The 18,384-nt window shown below is 45.0% G+C and overlaps 1 protein-coding gene across 5 annotated transcripts in view; it reads right to left on the reverse strand.

Moving 5' to 3' along the window:
- Window positions 1-18,384, reverse strand: part of MCC (MCC regulator of WNT signaling pathway) — a 2,118,336-nt gene that overhangs the window by 474,596 nt on the left and 1,625,356 nt on the right. For all 5 annotated transcript variants that reach the window (XM_069625509.1, XM_069625508.1, XM_069625511.1 and 2 more), the window contains one exon: window positions 9,356-9,496. In XM_069625509.1, the coding sequence (XP_069481610.1) occupies window positions 9,356-9,496 (141 nt within the window). The remainder of the gene's footprint in view (window positions 1-9,355; window positions 9,497-18,384) is intronic.

An 18,384-nucleotide genomic window follows, 5' to 3' on the forward strand; every position in this document is an offset into this window, starting at 1 on the left:
CTCAACTGGGAACTCACAGTTCTACTGCTGCCACTTCATTTCCAACACAGTCAGATAGTTACCACCAGAAATACACTTTTCACGACACTACATCTAGTGAAAGTCATTATTGACCCACCCACCTCTTGTAACACAGCATTTCCGTCTATGCAGAATTTGCCTATTTGCAGCTCAAGTTTGTGTCAAACAACCTCTCCCCTCAGACAAATGGCCTCATTGGAATCAAAGCAAATGGGCATGTCCTCTCCAAACCTACATACATCCTGCTAGATAAAGCCACCAGACAGTTTGAGTTTTCCCAGTACTGATATTCTGGATCCCAGATCTGCTTCGAGTTCTGGCTTCATTTGCCCGGCCATATTATTTAATTCTACCTAGAAGGTCATACTCGACTTGGCCTAATCGGTAGGATAGACGTGTCCAAGACCACTCCATATAGCAGTCATTACTCCTAATCTCCCCCGTGTCTCTGTTAATTTTAACCACTGGGACAAGCAATCTTCACTTATGGTGTCTGATGCATCCTGTGTTCCCGGGAAATCTGCCCTCGTGAACCACTATTATAGAAGGATGCATTCGCTTTACTGCCACTTCTAATTTCAAGGACCTGCTTGTGACTCCAGCTCACAACAGGCGCAATCCAAAGGGTTGCCTGTGCTTCCTGATCTCTTTCACCTCTTTTCACAGTCTCCTTGGCACCACCACCCTTCAGAAGAAGGATCTCTTACTGAAACATGAAGGCTGACAACCTGCCTTTTCGGCCTTACAGAAGGGGAATCATGTATCAGTCTTATCCACCATCATCAAGTATGTGTCTGCAGCCAGTGCCTAGGAAGGGCCAGGGTCTCCATCACTCCCCCTCCCTCTGTATGCTGCTCTTGTGGGGAGTACTCTTCTTCCAGGTGGGAGATTACGGTCCAGAAACATGAGCCTGCAGCTGCGCTAAGTAAGGAGACGCCTTCCTTGCAGCCCGGGGGACTCCGTCCACATTGGATACCAGTTATTTGCGATGGCTTGGTAAATTCTGGGTCATGTATACCCATAGATGCCAGGTGGCCCTAATAAGGCCTCACAGGGTGACCCTGTTCTGGCATTTCACTTTGCATGCTCGACCCTCTTGGCCTATTCCTGCAATGGGAACATTGAAACTATAAGTCTGGGAATTCAAACTGAAAAAAGGTCTGCTAAATCTCAAGGTGTCAGGTATGACATGGAAACACTCGACAGCTGTGTATCCCCTTTAATGTAGCTCTAAAAGGAAATTGCGCGGACTAATGAGAACAGGTGAGAAAAGTGCTTGAAGTTCACAGGGTAGAAAATTAACAGTTCTTAAAACTAGACCTTGCTTAATTCAAGAAGCATTTTATTCATTTTCCTCTCCTAAAGATTTCTTTTGACAAGAACCATTAACATAGCAGCAGATTCTGGTCTTCGGTTTCTGTTATTGATGGTTTGGGATCATTTTTCAGCGTTCATTGAGGCTCACGTTCCACATATATTTGATTTTTGTGGCATAATTTTGAGAAAGTTTAGGTCAGAGACCTTTTATTGGTATTGGTGCATTATTATGATGCCGCCAAGTGCTGCCGTATGTGGCAAAACCTTTGCAACACAGAATAAATCGATGGGGAAGGAGTGACCTTGCGCAATTTAAACCAATGTGATCAGGGGTTTTACATTAACTGGTACAATCCGGAGTCGCATTTGAAATCATGTACTTTCATTTGGTTTTGGCATACACCGATTCTTCTCTTGCCCCTGCTTAGCCCAATGTGTGCCTCTGGCTGCTCTATCTCCAGCACAGCACCGTTGTCTGTGAGCTCAGCCTCGCACCCTGTGACTTGCCTCCTCAAAGGCTAAGCCTCGCCCCATGTGAATTGTCTCCTCAAATGACCATTCCTCCCAGTAGAAATCCCTACCATACTCTGGCCAGAACCGTACCACCACTCCTTCACCTTCCTGAGAATGATCTTGCCAAAACACTGTTCGACCCACAAACACTCACGCCCCTCTCTAATCCCTCTTTCCGCACTCTGCTTGCCAAAACATCATAGCAACACCCCATCTCAGCAGGAGAAAAGGCTCAAAGAAACACTCAAACTGCAGAAACCTGTGGGGCAACTTGACCAAAGTCCTGACAACACCTCAAGCCCCTCCACCCTACCAAAACGCATGCCAAGGATTCATCCAGTTCCGGCAGATGCACCTCGCCCTGCTTTGCCTTTTCAGTTGTCTTGATATCAGCATTCTCACCTCACCACACCACACCCCACCCCACTCCATCAGCACACGCCATGCCCTTACCAGACCTCCCGTCTGACTTCACTCACTTCTATCCCTGCCACCCTAGCTCACTCTTAAAATCACTGTGCTTACCTTATACGTTCCATACATGTCTGCAAATTAGTGTTTTTGGGCACGTTAACATTAGTAATGCAGATAGTAAAAAAAATCCATATGCCACTGTGACGAGAAGACTTTGTACTATGTCTATTACTAATGTTACCGTCTACAAACACTAACTTCCAGACATGTTTGCAGTTGTTGGGTAGAGCCTAAGTAATTATATTTTAAAAAAAAATAAAAAAATCAATAAACTACTGCAAACCCCAAAAGTATAGGCGTTGTTAATGCTGGTCAGGATTAGTGCCATACTCCTTTGCACTCCCATAGCAGTCACGTTTGCAAGGGTCCCATTTGTTTGAGCCAAGGTTTTGAGTTGGATGGGAACCTCCTGGGTCTTTGGTTTGGGTCGCGAGTTGAAGGTATTGATTAACTATGGTCTCATCCTCTTCTGTTATGTGCAATGCGTCTGAAATTCTTTTACACAAGGCCTCCATGGTGCCTGTAGTGAGGTGCTTAATCTACCTAACATCAATTTAGGCGTTTTACCAAGTAAAAAACATCTGACTTGCAGTTACTTCAGAGAGCTAAAGGGTATATATTTACTTTGAAACTGTCTAGTCGATGGATCCTAGGTTAAAAGAGCGGTTTGGGGGTGGAGAATCGCCATGAGCTTAGGGGATAGGTTAGCCAGGTCCTCTGCCAGCAGTGGTGCCATAGTTCTACCTTCTTACCCTGAATGCTACTACTGCCAACACAGATGCACCATTTGAGTGGGAATAGGTGATAGAAACTGGAATCCCCCTGCTCCAATTACTTCAAGACCACAGGTGAGTGCTGGTTAGCTCAGAGAGCTCCCCCAGCACTAACGAGGCACGCCAAAATGGCATCTTCAAATGCCATAAGAAAGCCATTTCCAAGGTTTGGAGAGTACATACTGCCTGCAGAGTATCTCCAGGGTGCTGCAGATAGAGGATTGTCATGTTAGTGGTGCATGCAAACTTAATCCTCGAGCAACTGGGCTATGTCTGATAGACAGGTGGTCCCGCAGAGGAAATTGCTCAGTGTAAGGGTCTTCTATACTTTCCCTAACTGTGTCCCATTGTTGTTCTTAGGGAGTTCGGAATGGTGGGTTCTACTGCCCCGTACCACCTATTCACCAAACACGCACAAGCTCGTCTGTCCTTTTCCTATAATGCGCACCAATGTTCTTCTCCTCTCAACCATCTGCTATCCCTCGAATCTCACACTCTGCCTTCCTATTCACCCTTTGATCTTGCTCCTCTTGTTACTTCTTAATGTCACTACTGCCTACTCCCTCAAGTGTTGTCCACTCCTCTCTTCTTCCTCCCACGCTACTTCTTTGACCCTATAACTTCTCTGCTATTACTACTACCACCTTACTGGTCCTACACCAATACTAATTCCCACCACTATCACCTCTCTACCACAACCACTACCTCCTTTAACTACTACTACCTCCACCACCACTTCTCTGCTACTACCACTCCTCGTCTCCCTCTACTTTTGCGATGACTCTCCACTACCAGTATTACAACCACCTACTCCTACGGCCCCTCGCTCCCACCACTATTCCACTACACTACTCCTATTACACTCTCTCACGCTCAAACACTCCACGGACCCCTCTCTCCAACGCCTGGATACTCCTGTCACACTTTCCTTCTCTGGTCTCTCAGAAGTCCTCCTCTGCCTCCTTTCCTCACCCAACTAACCCACACTAAAACATTCATACACATTTACTTACATATCCCACCCCATCCCAGGATTGCATACTTACTCTGTTCAATCACTTATCTTCCTTGTGGGGGTGTGAATGAGGAAGGCTTCAAAGGGACTGGTAAGCCCCGCCCCCTTTGCATGGTCTTGCTGAGTTTCTTACATGGGCCACACCATGAACCCACAGGGGATTGTGCTCCCCTGTAGTGAGGCCTTCTGATAGGCCATGTAATAATATTTTCCCTGCTGGTTCAGTGGACTCTGTTTAATGCAGTGGGTCCGTGGTGGTCTAGTGGGTCCTGTGAGAAACCAGAAGGTGTCTCACCCTCTAGGCCCCAGGGATCTGTCATCCAGCTGGCCAGAACACAGCCATCGCTTTTGTATCCAGTTCTTGGGGGTGGACCAGTGCGGGAGGATCACCTGGGTGAGGGGTCTTCAGGCAGTGGGACGCCGGATGGTGAGACGCAGTATCCTCTCATCCCTTTAACACCTTTACCCTATTGTACCAGGTAGGATGCTGTGGGAAAAAACAGACTCGCATCCGAGTCATGGACCCAACATGTCCCTCTACTATGGTCAGTCAAGGTCAGGCAATTACTGACAATCACTCACACCTGACTGCCATTAAACTTCCCCACGCGGATAAAAGGCGGAGCATGAGAGCACACTGAGCGAGGCAAAACACAAAGGTACAGCAGTTTCAAGTCGGCAGCTGAACGAGGGGAGAAAGATGGCAAACCAGTAAGGGTTCGTAAGAAGGAACTCTTTTTTTTTTTTGTTGGGGATGTGAGGAACCTGCAGTGGGGTACCTTTTATTGGACCTCAGCGCCCTACCGTGTTTTCAAGAAAACTGCTTTTCAGGGTCGCATAAGCAGAGGTAACGAAGGAGTAATTGGCTACTCAACTCCATTTGAATAGAATACTGTATTTGTAGTTACAATGAAATAAGCTCATGCGCCCACAACGCCGAAAAAGAAGAGAAAGGGCCTCACTTTTGGTGATTCATATTTTTATGTCAAGAAATGCCCTTTATGATGACACGTGTTTCGACGGTGCTTCCGTCTTTTTCAAATCAGGGCCAGTATTTTGTTGTACAATTGATTTTCTTAACAGCTTTTGTGTTCAGTCATGGGTTAAATCCCAGCTTGTTCTTCAGTTGCCTGTTCCGTGCGTTTCTGTCCTCGTTCGTTGACATAAAAATGTGATTCACTGAAAATGAGGCAATTTTTCTTCTTTTTCAGCCTTGTGGGCACATGAGCGGATTTCAGTGTAACTACAAATACAGTATTCTTAAGAAGGAAATGACCCTTTACCTTTCCGGCAAGACGCCGTTACTTTCAAGAAACCTTTGCGGCAGAAAGGGTAAGGCTAGTAAACCAAACTGAAGAATACTGCATTGCGTTTTGAAGATACAGAGGGGCCTCCTGCATAACTGACAAAGGTGGGGAGGAGCAGCAGCGGCCGTGGTATCATCTTGGCTCCAAGAACAAAGAAGCGAAAGATAGATCAACACAGCGGTGAGTTGGGGAGACTGATGCAAGAACGGTCTGTGTTGAAGTCAAGGTTGCAAGGGGCATCATTGTATAATGAGCGCTGGGACGAACATTGTTAAACGAGTGTGATGAAAGACGAGAGTAAAGCTGAACTGCTGATGAATGTTTGAACTTGAGAAGGAAAGATACAATACTGTTGACAGAGTGGTCCGGCACCGTGAATGTGCTCAAATGGAAAGTCTCTGTGCGGTATCTCGCCAAGAGAAACTAATGTAGAAGATGGATGTGAAATACAATTGTGTCAAGTGAATCAAAGTGGTCCTGCAATCGTTTAAGCAAAAGCTATCACATGTTCAAAAGTCTTTGATTCTGATATCAAGTGTGAACATTGGATCCGAGCCTGAGAGATCCATACCAAGAGGATCCAAGCCCGAACGAGGGGGACCCGTGGTCCGAGCCCAAACGAGGGAGACCAGTTGTGAACTTGTAAATGTGAAAATCCTGACAAAGGAAAGGAATTTTTGTATTTTGATTGTCACGTCAGGTTCTCTGCAATAAGAGACTGTCACCGAGAGAGAGACTTCGGCGGAAGGTGGCCAAGAAGCCAGAGAGTGTGTGAAGCTTGCACGTGCCCCGTGCTGAAAATGTGGGGAAGGGAAACCAACTGCTTAATCGTCCTGACATATTTCTTGAACACTTTTCATTTGCCTACGCCAATGTCCGACATCCTTTTGCATTTAGAAGTAAGGATTGGCAATAGGTGTATTAGGATAGGCCCTTTTATTTTGACAGAGACTCCAATAGGACTGCGTTATTATTATTATTTGATGGTCGTAGCTTGCTCCCATCCTTATACTTATATATAGATAGGCGTTCAACCAACCCATTTGAAGTTCAATAAACACCCTTGATCTGTGATCACTTGTGTCTGTCTTCACTGTTTGATACCACGCCTTCCTTGCAGTCCTCACAAGCAAGACCTCCTTGGAGGCCTCTCTATATTAATGAACTCCCTGGTGGTCTAGCTGACTCCCTTTCCCAATGGGGAGGGGAGTCCCTAGTGGTTTATAGTGGGAGTCCTTCCTCTGTGCAGACTCCAGCAGACAGCCCTGCTCTGTTCCAGGATGGCGCGCTAACTCTGGGAGCCTCTATGGCATCCTCTTCTCTATGGGCCGGTGTTGATGTGCTTGCTTCATACCAGCGCAAAGAGCAACCCACAACTGTGTTCGCCACTTTCCGAAGTGCTGCCCTCCTCTTTCCAGCTCCACTCTACCTGCTTTACGGCTGTGACGCCATCCTCTCTGCACAGCCGTCTCGTCCTGGCGCTGGAAGTCAAGTCTTTCTGGTTCCTCACTCCCAGCAGGGATGCCGGCATCTGCACAGGTAGGGATGGGGTTTGGACTCCACTACGATACTCTGGCTGACGTTGGGGTTCGGGCTTCCTTCCTCCCTCCCTCCCCTATGGCCTAAATATAGGCCTGGTCACATATACTAATAATTAATACCTGAATGTTACATCTTACTTTGCATGTTTTTCAACTGTTCGTAAAAGGGAGTAGCATAAACAATCAAAAAGCATTTTCTGTAAGCACCATATAGTAACACCCATCGGTGCTATTCAAGGTGCTATTAAACTCCTTTTGTAACAAACTCACCAATGATCAAGAATTTCCCCAAGCATAGAGAAAGTATTCTTACATAATAAACGGAGGACAACCTCTACATAAAATATAGACCCTTACTTCCTTGGCAAGTAGGAGTCGTGATAAGCTGCCGAGGACTGCAACAGACCAATGGTGTAGGGGCCCCAGTGGCACCAACATGAACATCCAGACAAAATCTGCGCTGAGCAGTATTCACATGCCGTTTTGGTGAGGCTCTTCTCCCACACTCACCCACTATGGAGGCCCATGTGTTGAGGTCACCCACGCATATCTGCAACATAGCTCAAAGTGTGTTTCAACCCATTGAAACAAAAGCAGAGCAAGCCTTGCAGCACTTGCTTCCTACAAGGCAGGCTGGATTAATAAGGTTTTTACCTTTTTCAATCATTATTTTGTTACACTTTGCAACTCTGGCCAAGGGAGCAACAGCCGAACAAGCAAACAAATCAATCAAATCAGCCCAGCCAGCATGGGGGACAACTGGTCTCTGCCCCCCCTGCCAACCCGCCCTTCATCCTATACTATCCCCTCATTAATAGTGTAAAAATTATGAAGATGGAATCGTTTTAACAGACATTTCCTTGCTCTTAGCATACTAGGTCAAATAAAGCACAAGTATTAGACTTGCAGCCCTTTGTTACAGAAAGGGTGTCTTCTTTCAGATGGATTTACACCACTACAGGTGCTTTGCACTATTTTTAGGGGTACAGTTCCCAGTTTAAAAGGTTACATGTGATTTTAACAAATCACACAACAAATTCATTTTTAACGGACCACAAATAACTAAAAAAAAAAAAAAAAGTTATTTTCATTTCTTTTGGGGTGGGTCACCTCCCCAAGCACCCCCTTTTTTTCAACATTTCCCCCACCCCAAAACTATCCCCATTCCCAAACATATATGATATATCGTTTTAAAAAATGTGTTATTTTCTTTTAAGGTGTTTTGGTTCGTTAACATTTCCATTAGTTATTGTTCATTCGTTAGAATCGCGGCATACCATCTAAAAATTCAAATACAATCTCCGTACCTCCAGATTACATATCTGTGATAGATATCTTTGCATCACAATAGGCATAGCACTATTACATATTTAATATCCTGTGAATCTTGAACAATAATCGGCATCCTTTATGCGACTGGCTATAATTAATCAAGCTATTATAATCATCTTTAAATTCTGAACAGATCACACACTTGCAGTATCGCCCATTTTAGAGTCCAATTCTGTCACTGCAGGGTTTGGGAGGTTTAGGAATCGCAGCTAAATGTGTACCTGTGCATTAAAATCTTTAGTTATTCAGTCTCCCAAGAGACCCCATTCTAGCTCTGTGGCTTGTATGGAATTTGATTACTTATGTTTCATTAGGTGCTTCCAAGCTTTCCTTCTAGACCATTCTTTTTCAAAAGCTTATCACGAGAAAGGTGTACGTACCCAAGCAAATGGACGTGTTGGTGATGTTTTTGCATTAGAAGCTCTTTTAGGCGAGACCACACTCAGAGCCATGGTAGGTATTGAAGCTACCCAACACAGATTGCTAGGGATTGACTTAGAGGAGTGGAAGGGGTGGTCTATGACGGCTGTGCAACCTGAATGTACCAAAATGTAGATCTCAGTTGCAACTTCATTTTGTTGTGCGCAGTCATGGCATAACGGGCGGTACTGCAATGTGCCAAGCTGAGCAGAAATTCTACTCTGGGTCAAGTGAGCAAGCTTTACTGTGACTGACTGAAACCTTGGAAGGGCCTTTAGGATGCCGGCTCGTGCCCACTGAGTAAGGGCTGTGAACTTGAAGATGGCAAAGTTGTAATGTGCTCACGACCCTTCATTCCAAACTCAGATAAATGCAGTTCTTTTATTAAGCAGCTCTACCTAATCTTTCACAATAAGGACTGTCCAGTAAGTAAAAGGCTAACTAAAACTAAGGAAGACGTCTTGTCAGTGGGACAAATTCACTTTGTTTCCACCACAAGTCTGTCAAACGTGAGCAAACTTCATTTGTTCAGAGCAAGGCTCTGTGGATGTGTAGAAGGGTACATGCGAGGGAGCAGATTTAGAAATGATCCATTTCTATATAGTGCGTGTGTATTTGCGGGGTTGTAAAGTGCACATTTACCTGTACTGAAGTGCTAGCCTCAGCGCGGTGGCATTGGATTCGTACTTCCCCACGAGCATGCTCATCCGCTCGGCGTTGCTCTTGCACTCCTCCAATGTTATCGTCAGGAGGTCGTTCTGCGACTTTAAGTGCTCTATCCGACTGCGGAAAAGAAAAGAATACAGTTCAGCCACAAGAAATATAGGTCTTTGGAAAGCTTCTTACTGAATCTCAAACGATAATGGCGTCCATGACCACCCTGGGCCGCATCACAGGTAATGCGGCCCAGGGTTCGAACTCCCCAGGGCTGAATCTAGCAAATCCCCACACAACAATGACCCAGGTGGCACAAATGATGGCCCTGCCCACTGAAGCTCGAGTGTGCTTAGAATTATTTGACTCGTCCAGAACTGGCTAATCAAACGGATAGGCTTTATCCACGTCACCAAAACATTATGTAGATTATCAAGCATTGCATTGTGGAATGCTGTGCATGGGAAGAGAAAGTGTTCCAAATAAACCCAACCGGTTAGGGTCTGCAACCCCACTGTAGTCGGAGGATACATTACATTTACAGGTTTTACAGTGGATCTGCTTTTATGAGGTTCTGGTGCTTAAGCGTGTCACGTCGCTGTCATTCCACGTCTTTGTAGATGAGGTGTGGTGAATCTTCGGGATTGGACTAAGTGGTATTCTAGGGTCCTTTGGAACACTGCAAGGGTGGTGTGGGTCGGGTCTCATCTCAAGTGAGAGGGCTTTGTAGTGCCATGGTACTATGCGGGATATCTGCCTGAACCCAGACGCCAGTGAGAAAAGGACATGGTTTAGGAAGTAGAGAGGCGGAAGAAAGGACAACAGGCCAATGATGGCTTTGACGATCAGATTTAGAAAACCATAGAGGCTCCGTTTTGGATAAACTAGCCATCTAGCCTGATGCTGGAGGTGGGTGGTGACCAGGCGGAAGAACAGAAGGTAAGTGGCAAGTGAATAACTTCTCATGGTGGCAGAAGGTGCAACACTGGGGACCACTAAAGATTTTGTAAGGGCACTACCTTGTTGAGAGAAATGAGAGATGGGAAGAGATGCTATCAATGTTGATGACGGGACATTGACTTATGAATGCAGTAGTGGTATCGATTGAAGCCGCTAAGTGATGAACACACTCAAACAGCCTACCAAAGCGCCGGCCACCAGACCGAAAAGCATTAAACTGCGGAGATGTCTGAAATAAGACCGCAAAGGAAAAATCCTTGGACAAACACTTAATTGTCCAATCCTCCCTTTAATATCGCAGGTTCTGAAGCACTGCTATGAAAAGACTGGTCAAACACAACTGCAAATACAATTTCTGAGACCCAGAAGCTGAGACGGGCCTCCTGTAGGCGACACGATCATCATAACAGCGATAACCAACGGCGACCCCTGAACCAGCAGGATCAGACAAAACCCCAAATACCGGAAGGGAGGTGGAAGGCAGCAGCACTACCCAAACAAGCGACAATGGACACCTACACCAAGTAAAGCACATCCAAGACAGACCCCACACATTGCCCCGAACAACAAGAGAGCAATGCCTCAGGAGACCAACACAATGCGGACAACCAAAAGATACTGGAAGCAATTGCAGGCAAGCAAACCTCTATGGAAACTCACAAAGGGGAGATGAAATGTAACATGAGCCTTCTACGCCAAGATGTGCGCAACCTTGCCAGCAGAGTGGGAGAAGCAGAAAAAACACTAGAGGAAACAACATCAACGACCAAGGAACTTAAAAAGACAGTCCAGGAGCTGACGACAAAGCTGACACTGTTACAAGACAGAGCAGAGGAGGCAGAAGGAAGAGCACGTAGAAGCAACATTAGAATCCTAGGGCTACTGTCAGGCACAGAAGGGAGAGACCCTACAGAGTTCGTTGAAAACCTGCTCCTCTATGAAATGGGACCAGGAGCCCTGTCACAAGGGTTCACAGTAGAACAAGCCCACCACGCCCTCACGAGGAAACCCCGAACACCCCCGAGGCCAATCATTGCGAAAATCCTCAACTACCGAGATAAAGACAGCATCCTTGCCTTCTCTAGATCGGGCGGAATAATTTAAAGAGGCTCTGCAACCCTGACAATATATCCAGACTATACGATACAAGTCCCGAGAAGACGAGCACAATTTATATCCACTATAGAAAGACTCTGCCACCAAGGAATTAAATACATGCTTCTCTACCCAGCAAAACTGAAAATAATCCATAAAGGGAAATCACTGTTCTTCGGAACGCCACAAGCGACAAACGACTGGATGGACGAACAAAACCTAGGAGAGACCTCCAAGGAATTAACAGACAAAGATCGCTGCAACAATTGAAGCAGGCAGCTGTGGCACCCATACCCTAGAGGCTGCAAGCACGACTGAAGAGAAAAAGCAGGAACTCAACACCCCAGGACAATCACACCCCGACAAGAGAAACCAACTCAACTCACGCCCACAAACACAAAAAAACACACCTCCCTTCTTTTCCTGTTCTAATTATCCTATGACCCACCCAGACATCCTGCCCCATACCCAAATAGACTATAAGAGAACATGAGTACCTGACCACTGATTGCCCAAGTTACAATGGAAAAATGGTGGGGAGGCCTCTACCGAATTATGCCGGTGGAACCAAGTTCAGAGTTATGTTGTAGTTCACCTGTGAAAGTCACAAATAACAATGACCTGCAGACACAGAAGCAGATTGCAAAGAATCCATACATTACAGACACAAAGGAAGCTTAAGAGCGAGGACAAAGGAACATACCCCAACGCAAAAAAAAAAACAAAGAGAAAGACGTAATGCAGAACAGTGACTCAGAGAAAAGAACACACTCTAGATGACAGACACTTTGAGAATTGCCACATGGAACGTACGTGGCCTAAATAGTTATGCCAAGAGGATGAGGGATGTCCTACCTGTGCAGAAAAGCCATACAGATTTCACTACTACAAGAAACCCATCTGACGTCCGATAAACAATTGTATATATTTGCCAAATGGAGAGGCAAGGGGTATGGCTCGGCCTACTCTAATTACGTAAGAGGAGTAATCACATGGATTGCCCCAGGAGTTATGCATCGAAAACTACATACCCACTCAAGACTCAGAAGGGTCATACTATTTAAAGGATACATAGACAGAAAAGAGTTCTGTATAATCAACACATATGCACCTAACCAGAATGCAGCGACGTTCTACCGTTCATTATACCCTATCCTGTCCCCGTACAGAGGTGCCCACTGAATTTGGGGGTGGGAGACTTACACTGTGTAATGAACCCAGCTCTAGACAGATTGATATAGCCACAACGGCCTCTATCTCCCTCGCCCAAAGCACTGAAAACATTAACACAAGATCTGGAGCTTCAAGAAATAAGGCGATGGCTACATCCTAACAAACAAGAATATTCATTTTATTCACGTGTACATAACATATACACAAGAATTGATTACATCTTCACGGGAAAGGAACACCTTGGAAACATAATAGAAGCAACGTATAAAGGGAGGACAATGTCTGACCACTCACCCATGATAGTACGGTGGGCCCTAACAGACAGTCCGGCACCTATCCCCACATGGAAACTATGAGCGGAATCATTACGAGACATCAGTTTCAAAGAAGACCTGAGACTCCAAACGGAACAGCTGTTTGAGCACAATCTGGGAAGTGTTGAGAACACACAAACAGTTTGGGAGGCTTACAAAGTAGGGATACGAGGGGCAGCGATAGCCACTGCAGGGGGAGTCAAAGATCTAGAAAATCAAATAGCTGCAATTGAAGCTAAGATTAAAGAACTGGAGAAAACGAACAGTCAAGGAGGAAGCATGGAAAGCGCCCTTGTGGCACTAAGACTAAAATGTATCGAACAATGAGAAAAGTTAGGAAACTTCAGTTTTGCAAAGCCACAGTCCAGGCGATAAGCCAGGCAGACTCTTAGCCTGGCTGGTCCAGGGCTTAGACGCCAGAGAAGAAGCAGTAGAAATTGCGGACATGTGTCGAAACATATGGAGATCCCAAACAGAAATCAAGCACGCCTTCAGAGACTTCTACAGTAAGCTATATGCAGGGGACCCGCATTCCAAGAGCACAGAAATAATGGAAACCCTATAAGTCATATGATTGCCCACACTAACGGCAGAACAGCGAGAAATGCTCGATAGCCCCCTTACTCTAGATAAAATTCATGGAGTTATCACTTCGCTACCTACTGGGAAGACACACAGTAGCGACAGACTACCGCCGGAATCCTATAATGAATACACAGACTCACTAGCTCCACAGCTACTACAGGTCCTTCAAGAAGCGTACGAATCAGGAGCCCTCCTAGACACGATGGAGCAAGTCCTGATACTACCCATCCTGAAACTAGGCAAAGACAAGAGACTGTGTGAATCCTACTGACCAATTGCATTATTAAACCAAGATACCAAGATCCTCACAGCGATACTAGCAGAGTGGCTCAGAAAAGTGATAACTACTCTGGTCCACCCAGACCAAACTGGGTACGTCCCAGGTAGAGCCAGAACAGCAAATATGAGGCGACTTCAAGCAGTAATAGATAGGACATGAACCATACCAGAAGGCTGCGCGGTAGCAGCACTAGATGCCATTAAGGCATTTGATTTGGTGCAGTGGGAATGGTTGTTTGCCACCTTGTAACACTATGGGAAAGGACATGGCTTCATGAGATGGATAAGTTTGCTCTACCCTAGACCAACAGCAAGAGTCTGCACAGGGAAACACATCTCAGATCCATTCCCAATACGCAGGGGCACCAAACAGGGCTGCCCGCTGTCACCCCTACTATACATCTTAGCACTGGAACCTCTGGCGATCTACATGAGAGAATCATTTATAGATACAGGCTTGCAAATAGACTGAACTAGGTCCCTGTCTCCTCTAGAGCTTACAAACACCATACTGTCTTGTATATATGTTCTATTCAAGACACAAACAAACACTACTAATGGTGATTCTGTATACCACATTTGTTACACTTTTTTGCATTTGTTGAATGTTTGTCACAATCATATTTGTCACTCACTCTTTCTTTTTTCTAATGCATTTGCAAAACAAAATGAATGTATTTTGATTTAAGATGTATATTATGAAATAGCATCTTTTATATATATTTTTGAAAAAACTTTAAAAGCATAAAATATGTTGTGCACCTACCAGCACTAGCAGAATAATAAAAGTATGCTATGATGCATTTCCAAAAGGGTTTTTCTCTTGCTCATCTTCTTAGAATACCTATGACAGTCAGCTAAATAATAAAGCCACTGTCATACTTAGCATGCAAAGAAATTCGGCCTTTACCATATAGGTAAACGGTCCTAAAGTAAGTGGCAGGACGCCTTCCCACTCGTTTCAAGTATTATTAGCTCCCAAGTCCTTCCACTTGTTCATGAGCTTACCCTTCAGTTATAAAAATTGCAAATAGACTGAAACACCCACGTCATATGCCTCTGTGCAGATGATATACTTTTATACATGAAGGGCCCAGAACAAAACTTGGAAGCATTCCTGGAAGTCCTAGATAACTTCGCACAACTATCAGGGAGCTCCATAAGCAAGAGCAAATTCTGCTTGTTCCCACTTGCAGGATGGGCAGGCAAACCAGAAGACCAGCTTCCTCGTCTTGATCTCCAGTGGAAACCACATACGTTCCACTACTTGGGCATAAATATATGCCACAATATGGAAGATACTCACAACACCAACACACTGCGGGCAATAAAGGGCCTAGAAGCAACCATGAAATTCTGGGGAAAACTTCCCCTGTCTGCGATGGGACGAATATCGTTGGTAAAGATGATAGCCCTCCCCAGACTACTCTATCACTTCATAAAAATACCGTACCTCATACCAAAGAAATTCTTCAAAGATCTAAATTCAATGATAAGTAGCTTTATATGGGGCAGAGGCCGGAAGAGAGTAGCCATGGAAGTGCTGTGCAGAGATTATGCAGAAGGCGATGTACGCCTCACACACTACAAACTATACTAACTAGCAGGCCCGCTACAACACGTGGCAGAGTGGCTAGCTGACACGGAAACAGTAGAGCACAACCTGTTGAGTGCCACGGTATCCCCTTATCTCCTTAGAGAAGTATTGTGGCTCGGGAAACAAGAAATAACGCAACCTCTGATGCTCCTACAGTTAGGAAAACAGATATGGAACAGGATGAAGAGAATGCTGAAGGTGGATGACCCCTACTCCCCCCAGATACCACTGGTGTCACCGAATGGAACCGGAAGAGAGCAGTTTAAGCAAAGCAGAACTAGCTGGGAGAGCAAAGTATTAATCAAAACAGGAGGAGTCCTAGCCCCAGTAGGAACCATACTAAAGTTCCAAGACCTGATTGAAACCCATGGACTACACCATGGCCAATTTATAACCTACGCAAGGATCGTCAGACAATTGCAGACCAAATGGCCATCCCCGACAGCTTTACAACAGAGAACCCAGTGTTAAGACTACTATACGCCGTAACTGAAGGTGGACACATGGTATCCAGGCTTTATCAAACTCTCCTCAAAGAAGCACCCAAAGACTCACTCGGGGAGAAGCGGACATGGGAAGTAGAACTAAGCAAATTAATACCGTACTGCCCACCGATCCAAACCTTCTGGCAAGGGATAGAACATCGCCTGCGGACAAACAGTATAAAAGGCCAAACTTGGACGATTGAAGCTAGCCTCCTTGGCCTATATAAATATCCAAATACAAATAGGGCAATGAAGAAGATGATTGACCTTGCATGGGCCCTAGCCAAATGATTAATAGCAATAAAACGGAAAGCCAAAGACGGACCAAAAGTGGAAACATGATGGAAAGATTTGAAGAGATGGTCAAAGCAGAAACTGCAGCATGGTACGGTGCACTGGGAAGAGGAGGAAACGAAAGTTCCACAGACATTATGTTATGGAACGCACTAGTACAGGGAATATTCTCTCCTCGCCAGATGATAAACCCCCCTGAGACAGCCTGTTGAGTGAAGACACCAGCATGAGCAGCCGCAAGCTAGTGTCCAGTGAAAGCTAACATATACTATTCTCAAGGCCAATTTGAATTTGAGTATTTGCATCTAAAAAAGAAAAGAAAAACAAACTCTAATCTTGTGACGCAGTTGATTGATTGATTGATTTATTTATAGAGCGCTTTACACCAAGGCGCTGTACATTGGAACAACAAAATACAGAGTAATAATAACTTTATGAGCAAATTACAACTTGAATCATTCAGCAAAACAGTGCAAATAGCAATTGACTGAGAGGGGGGGAGTGGAGTGGGAACAAGAGTGTTGGAGGAGGGGCAGGGGAAGGATTGAATAAATGTAACAGGAGGGGAGGAAGAAAGTAAAGGTAGAAGGGAGAGAGGGATTAAAAGAGGGGAAAAAAGAACAGGGGGGAGTAAAGAGGGCAGGGGGTTATTGTTTGTACAAAAAGAAAAAAGAGAATGCCTTTGTTGCAAAGTCCCAAAAAAATATATGGTAGTAGTTGCAGGTCTCTGGTGTGTGGCGGTACAAAGGCAGACCGTCGCTAAGTTCGGGGATAAAGTCCACGACTCTGCGCCATTTAATAAAAGTGCTTCATTGTGGTAATCTTTCTTAAAGCATACGCTCTCTCTTTCGGCACTGCTGAGCCTTTGTCAAATCAGGGCTTTTACCGCAATCTTTAGGCGAAACAATTAATAATTAGCATGATATTGTATCACACATCTCTTAAAAAGGTTCGATCCCACGGTTCAAGCATCCTGCCGATCCTGTCTCACGCGTTGGCTGTGTCGGAATCTCTTCAATGACGGTAAAAGCCCTGTTATTCAAGTTATTGTTTGTATTTGGGGTTAGGGAGGGAGGAAGGGAATTGAGGACTAACATACACCATACATGAGCAACGATTGCATATGCTACAAATTGTACTTACAAAACTCAATAAAATAAATAAAAAATAAAAAATGTAGAACCTTAAGATTTCCAACTGGCGAGTGGTTATAAGCCATGTTGAACCAAATGGCATATCGGCTCCAAACCAGCTATCCAGACAGCAGTATTTACAGAAGTGTGAGGAGTAGACCATATTGCAGACAAGAAAAATGCTCTCACGGGGACATATTTTAGAATGGCACAGATTCTTCTTAAGCTACAATAATAGAAAATGGCAACTTCACGAAGCTCATCCCTTTTAGAGCTTTTATAAATTATGGATTTAAAAAAGTGATTACAAGCTTTTGAGAATAATATGCAGATTAAAACACAGGGAAGCATACATATGTCCACCACAATGTAAAATGGTGCAACCAGACAATCTGGGATTCAGTCATCCACAATGCCCAATGACTGTGCTTGTTTGCTGTATTCTGCAAATGTGACAAAAAAACATAACATAGAATGGAGCAACAAAGGATGGCTAACCTTCTGCAACCACCAAAGGCAAACAACAATACAAAAACGCGTTCAAGTCTGACAAAATGAACCACAGCTCCCAGGGTTAAGTTAACCGAGAGGAGTAAACAGAAAAGTGCTTATATTTTAAAATGACAGACAAGTGGCAAACCCCAAAATCTTGTCACTGAAGGTGGGCCAAGAGCATCCTTCCATAAAAGTGACGACTTCTGTGCATCCACCAAAGTGCATGAACGAGCCCCTAAGCCCCCCCCCCCCCCTCCTCTTGCGCTCTAAGAATTCCAGGTGTAGCGACAACAGAGCATCTGCTCCACTACATGCTTGATTGGCATGCCACGTCATACAGAACGGGGAGTAGAGCGACACATAGCAAGCAGGTGGGTAAAGTAAAGTCGGCTCCACATCTGCCTGTCTCCATTCTAGTAGTCTTCCTTCTGTGGTCCAGCATTCACGGCCTTGCAGTTCTAGGCGCAAGCAGAGCTGCTTCTGGTTCAGTTTAGCTGCTGGTAGAGTCAATCCTTCCTCAGTCCCAGAAAGCGCGCCTTTGTTGAATTGAGCCCAGAATGCAGTTTCCCTGACATGGAAATGGTTGCTTCCTATAACTTTCTGTGTG

Source organism: Ambystoma mexicanum, chromosome 6p (assembly GCF_040938575.1).
Source record: "Ambystoma mexicanum isolate Mex_15411 chromosome 6p, UKY_AmexF1_1, whole genome shotgun sequence".
NCBI classification, from domain to species: domain Eukaryota; kingdom Metazoa; phylum Chordata; class Amphibia; order Caudata; family Ambystomatidae; genus Ambystoma; species Ambystoma mexicanum.